Here is a 6,082-nt window from a genome sequence, read left to right on the forward strand (position 1 = left end):
GACAGCTCTAGTGAAGACTGGGCTGTTTAAGACGGGCTAATGCTCTTAAGTTCATAAGCAGAGGACATTGTGACCCTGTGCCATTGCTTCAGCCTTGTTCAGGTGACGTCATACTTTACCTGTATGCCACAAACACAAAGGATTCCTGGATCGAGGCTGCTCTAAATCAATGTTTTAATATTGTCTATGAAGATGGTGGAGTGTAAATCGGAGCTAGAAGGAGAGTGAATACTGGGTTTAATATTTGCCAGACTGCTTGAAACATCACTCATATGAACATTCATGTTTTTATATTCCTGTTGGATGTGTTCACAGTGTTGAGCATAAAGTACAACATTGGCTAACATGTTTGCTTACCTTGTGAGGCAGCTGGATTCACAAGATCACGACATCAGTGTTGCAAATCCAGCTGCTCAGTTAGGTAAGACGGGGACAGGCAGACGGTTCATCCAATCATTTGGCAACAATTTTTTGAAAGTGTTTGCCCTTTTCCAAACAGTTTCCATGAAAAACTTCTCAGATGTTTGTATAACAAACCATCTGCCACATCAAGCTACATGACATGTTTGCCATGTCAACTTATGTTGCTCACAGTGAGGAGGACGCTGTGTATGTTAATGTGTCAGTGTTGTGTTTATAGCTTTATGCTGTTCACAAGTAGTCAAACAATCTGTTAGGTAAGACTGGAATATTTGCTTTCTTTTAGCCAAGCTAACAGTGCAGCTCCAGTATAGTTGTGTTGGTTGCTTTAGTCCTGACTGAAAAATCTCAACTACAGATTAGCATGACATTTAGCACAGATATTAATGGTGCCCAGAGGATGAATCATAATTCTGATGTTCCCCTAACCATTGACATTTGTGGTTTTTGAGTGCAATGTCTCTATAACTATTAGAAAAATCGCTGCAAAATTTGGTACATTCATGTCCCATGGTGATCCCTTTACTTGTCATTCAGCATCATTGTCAGACCCAACTTTTAAATTCCCCAATACTTGTGGGTTTATTTACCAAATACATTCAAAACTAATGATATTTCCATCAGCTGGACTCAGCAGCACTTGACAAATGTTAGCATGCTTACATGCTGGACTAAGATAGTGACCATCCTAAACATTACAGCTGCTGAATGCATGTCAACATTGTCACTGAGAGCATGTTAACATGCTGATGTTAGCATTTAAAAATTCTATGAAATACAGAGTCAGAGCATTTTGAGCATTGTCAGAGGAGTAAAAATGCAAGAAATCACACTTTATGCAGTTTGTAAGTCTCTTTATTCTGCAGAGTTAGCATTAAGAAATTCCAGTCTGTAGTTTAAAAAATTGAGCTCACAGCATTTCAGTATAGGAAATTTAAAACGTGTATAGAGCAGCTCTCCTCTTTCTTTTTATTTTGGAGGATTTGTGAAGCCAGTGGCAGCGCACCATCTGCAGCCAACCTGTCTGACATTATGTTCAGTACAGCAGCTGAGAAAATTACTGCTGCCATCCAAGCTGAATGTAAACATCATGAGAGTATAAAACCATTTCAGAAAATATTCCCCTGTACTGCACAAGCTCAGGGCAGATTCTTAAATAACTTCAGTTAATATTGTTCTCAAAGCAAACTTTCAACATATTATCTCTAGGGTGCTATTGCCTTCAGTCAGCTTGTATATAGAAAATCTATGGAATGAAATTGAGATTAAGGCTGATTGTAAGAATACATGGAATAAATTAAGACATGTATGTAGTGTCAAATGATAGTAGTAGATCACTTCAATACTTTATGTTAAAAGAAACACTACAAAAGAGAAGACTCAAGTGTCTTCCTCCACTCTGTGCCCCTCAGCAGGTTTCATATCAGAGGGGACGACAGTGGAAGATGAACAGGCACAAGGAAGCAATTGATTCTCAAGGCTGGTATTGTTCTGTAGGCTGCCGGGTCAGTGCTGCTTGGGGCGCTCAGGGTCATACTTGAGCAGCAGGCCGAGAGACGCGAAGCCAAACAGAAAGGTCTGGAAAAACCACATGCAGCGAGTGGCCGTGTTGTTGATACCTTTGTTGCTGTGGAAACGTGGAGAAGAGCCAAGCCAATGTTAATTTAGAAGCTATCTAAATAGGTCCAAAGTCTAACAGTGGCCTAGAATTGTGTAAAAAATTTGAAGACTTCTGCTTACATGATGTGTTTTTACTGTTCACATTTGCCTTTTAAATAGTATCTTCCAGGTTTTGATTCATATTAACTCTCCATTAAGATCAAATTAGACAAAATGACATTTACATTTGGTTTGAACAGTGTGTTTGAAATGAGTTTTAAGGCTTTAGGGGTCATTAAACTTTTCAGAAGACCTAATTTAACAGAAGAGTTGTAGGAGAAAAGTCCACAATACAGGATATTACATCACCATCTAGTGGACAATATGGTTCATGACATTCTTACCTGCAAACTTTTAATGCAACCAGAGCCTCAAAGACATGGACGGCCCAGGCAGCCAACCACCTGTAACAGAGAGTTTCTATTCAACTGAGTAGTGATAACATACACATCAAAGTTAAAAATCACAGTCTTTAGTTCGTGGTCTGAAACCTTAACAACATGTTAAGGTTTCATAACATGTTGCATCTCATGCAAAGATGACTGACACCCTGCAGCCATGACGTCACATGACAACCTACACAAAGATCAGCCACAAATTTTAAAAAACACTACCAACTAAATAAATGAATAAAAACCCACCAAAAATAAAAACAAACAAACAATGCTTTCCAGTTTAACACTCTTCTTAGTTGACACTTAAGGACTGTTCTGTATGTCATGTGACCATATGTCATCTGACTTCACCAACATCAATACATTATCCTTTCATTGCCATCTTAATACTCAACAGCAGTCATGTGACTTAAACAGCTAATTAGCAAAGTGCTCCCCCTGTGGAGATGGTGGTAACGATGCGTAAATGGTGAAAAACATTAAGGCGGTAGTTGATTAAATAGTGGATTTCAGCTCTGTGGGGACACTTTGCGCATCATTTGATCGTTGATGCTGCTTTTGCTGTGAGGGAAATCTGTTACTGCCTTTTATTATAATAAGGGGTAATCAATACACTTAGAAGGGCATGTGAGAACTACAGAACTTTTGTATTCTAGATCAAATTCGGACATGTTTTCATTCTTTTACAGAATCAAACTGTACAGTAGGTGTGCTGTATGTATTATTTACACACACTAAACAAAGCCTTACCCTTTGTACATAATGGAAGCATAGTTGTCCACAAGGTATTTGCAGAAGGTGCCAAATGGACCGAGAAGCTCGAATGGGATTTTTTCTGGCACGAACACGGTGCACTGCAAAACACAGATGGAGCAGTTAAACACTTAACTGTGTAAACCATAAACACATGCTGTATAGTATGAGAGAATTTTTTTTTGCAATTTTGTTAACAGAGTAATACATGAGCTTGTTCACCCCAAATCATGTTCGGAATCAGTGCCGTGATATAAAATACATTTCAAAGGGCTGATTGTGTCGGTAATGACTGCGGAGTGATCTGGTTTGTACTTCATGGCTCACAGCTGAAAATGAAATATGAATAATAGCTTCTTCTTTTAAAAAGGACACACTGTAGTTCCCAAAGTTCTGATCAATTTGGTCGCAACACTCATGTTCTTTTTGTAATGTTGGTTGATTCGACTATCTCTCTGCTCTCAGGCGATGAGCTGAATGCAATGTGATAATGTTAATAATCAGCAGTGTGACTTTATGTTTCCTATGAATGGTTCCTATACAGCATTTTTTGGGACCATGTCTGCACTCTCTGCATGTAGCGCAAAGGGCAAGCCTTGTGTGATACGCCACTGAAATGACATTTGATACAGTTCTGGAGGTGAATTAGTTCTGCACCATGTTGGGTTTTTTGGTGGGTTATAGTCATATGGGTGTGGGTCTGGTCATGGGAAACATGCCACAATACATCTCTTCAGGCTTTGAGCTTCCCTCCATATTTTCTATATTACAGCCAGAATCTAAGTTAAGTTTTTTCCCCACATTTATATAAACTGAATCTGGTTAACCTGACAGCATCTCTATCTCTGCTCAAGTCTACAGCAAACATTCAAACTTCTTACTACACAGGAGAACAACGAGGGTTGTATTGTGTAGCTGTGCAAAACAGAGTGTGTACAGAAAAGCAATCCAAGGCACTTAAGTTTTAGAAAATGCATCAGATTGATTAGCATGAAAACATTTTGATCAGTTATTTATCCCAGCAGCTGTTGCTTCAGTCAATAAAGTTCTTAAAATTTAAGGATTTTAAATGGGGGGAAAAAACTATAACTGAAAATGAATCTGAATGCTTGAGCTGTATATTTTGTCCCATCATATACATTTATATACATTCTGTACTAAAGTGTTACACAAATACAGCCCTCAGATAAATAAACATGACAATTAACTAATAACATTAACATCCTATAGTACAAGAAAACATGCTTGAAGTTTGAAACACACACAGAGTTATACAACAGACAATAAGTAACACTGAAGCTCTGATGACATAACGTTGCATTGTGTAAGGCTACTGTTGTCCTCCTCTGTCTACCTGTGTCATGTCAGGTATGTGTCCATGTGGACTGAGGCTGCTGCATAGAAAACACAAAGGGTCATTGTTGGCAGGGGCCCTTTGGACACAACTGCTGTTTGAATGTTATAACACTTAAACACACCTACAGACTGAGCTTGTGTTCATTCAGCTACTATTGATTATGACATTATGGAATTACTTGTCTTATCACACTGTGGTCTAGCATTATGTTGGTGTGAAGTAGTGGTGAATGTTTTTATGTCAATTTGCCATCCATAATGTCGATTTAGATGGAGAATTACATAATAAAAAGGAAACACTTACATTACATTACTAGGACATTACATTAACTAAAAGGAAACCTAAACTCTTCTAACTACCTGTTAGTTTTAGGAATACATTTACTGACAGACGCCGATTGAAACACTATCAAATAAACATTTGAACAGTTTCAAGTCATGTCGATGTCAGTGTGTACATTAGCCAAATAACATACTTCTGCATAAATTCACCATATTTTGAATGGAGTTTGGCGTACTGGCTACTAAATGGCTACTAAAGGGCGGGACGTGCCGGACAGCTGTGCTAACTTGCTCAATGGACTTTGCACAGATGTTTGTTTGAGCTGTCAGAAGACTGAATGAATCCTGATAAGATAAACACTGACTATCCATAAAACTATGACTTGGCAATGACCTCGAAGACTACACAAAACCAGTTTCACGACATATCATAAGTTAAACAGCGAAATATAAAAAAGACATAGATACAAATGTCCCTGAAAGTTCATTACAGTAATGTTGTGTGTTTTTAATCAGAATACTAAGCGAGCCGGAGGACATTGAACGCGACACGACAGGAGAAACAAAGACAAACATATGCTTTATCTTTACTCTGCCATACTTCTGCTTCACCTGCAGCTCATTGAATGCACTTACAGTAAAATATCCCATCCCCAGAGTCACGGAGACGATCCAGAACAGGCTGGTCCGTTTAAAGAAGTCTCCTCCATCACTTTTAGCCATAGCTGCTGCTCTGCGCTGGTCCAGCTGACAAATACGTCCGTGTGATTACAGCAGAGGGAGATAAACAGGGAGGACAGCCTCAGGGAGAGAGCATTACTACGTAGTTACATACACGGAAAACTAGAGTCATTGTATTGAGAAATAGTCTTTGAGTTGACCTTGTCAGTCACTCTCACTGTAGCATTTTATTACTGTAATATATAATGATAAAAGTTATAATAAACTGTATCTTACATACTATAAAACAGCATTTCACTACAGTGCTGCCCCCTTGTGGCTCTTAAGCTTTCCATCATGTGTCTGTGATTGTGTGGGGCTGGAAGCATAAGACATTTTATAAAGCATTAAATGAATAAATTGAGGTGGACATTGAATTTAAAATAATATAATATAATATAATATTTATAATATTTTATGCTTATATAATATGTGGAAAAGATGTGAAGATAAATAGGGTAGATTAGTTTTACTGTGACACATCAGATTGCTGATAG

At 38.2% G+C, this 6,082-nt stretch overlaps 1 protein-coding gene across 1 annotated transcript; it reads right to left on the reverse strand.

Moving 5' to 3' along the window:
- Positions 1-1,253: 1,253 nt before the first annotated feature.
- tmem254 (transmembrane protein 254) lies at positions 1,254-5,655 on the reverse strand. Its single transcript, XM_053333658.1, has 4 exons — positions 5,502-5,655; positions 3,225-3,328; positions 2,424-2,483; positions 1,254-2,047 (listed from the first exon to the last, which is right to left on the reverse strand). Exons 1-4 carry the CDS (start codon positions 5,586-5,588, stop codon positions 1,927-1,929), a joined length of 372 nt encoding a protein of 123 aa, XP_053189633.1. The 5' UTR covers positions 5,589-5,655; the 3' UTR covers positions 1,254-1,926.
- Positions 5,656-6,082: the final 427 nt, after the last annotated feature.

Source organism: Scomber japonicus, chromosome 14 (genome assembly GCF_027409825.1).
Source record: "Scomber japonicus isolate fScoJap1 chromosome 14, fScoJap1.pri, whole genome shotgun sequence".
Lineage (NCBI taxonomy): Eukaryota > Metazoa > Chordata > Actinopteri > Scombriformes > Scombridae > Scomber > Scomber japonicus.

What these genes read in the sequence shown, in the direction of transcription:
- tmem254 (XM_053333658.1), bottom strand. Translation starts at nt 5,588, where the DNA reads ATGGCTAAAAGTGATGGAGGAGACTTCTTTAAACGGACCAGCCTGTTC. An exon ending in TGGGGATGGGATATTTTACT is followed by an intron (nt 3,329 to 5,501) that starts GTAAGTGCATTC and finishes TGTGTTTTGCAG; the next exon opens with TGCACCGTGTTCGTGCCAGA. An exon ending in GCTTCCATTATGTACAAAGG is followed by an intron (nt 2,484 to 3,224) that starts GTAAGGCTTTGT and finishes TCTCTGTTACAG; the next exon opens with GTGGTTGGCTGCCTGGGCCG.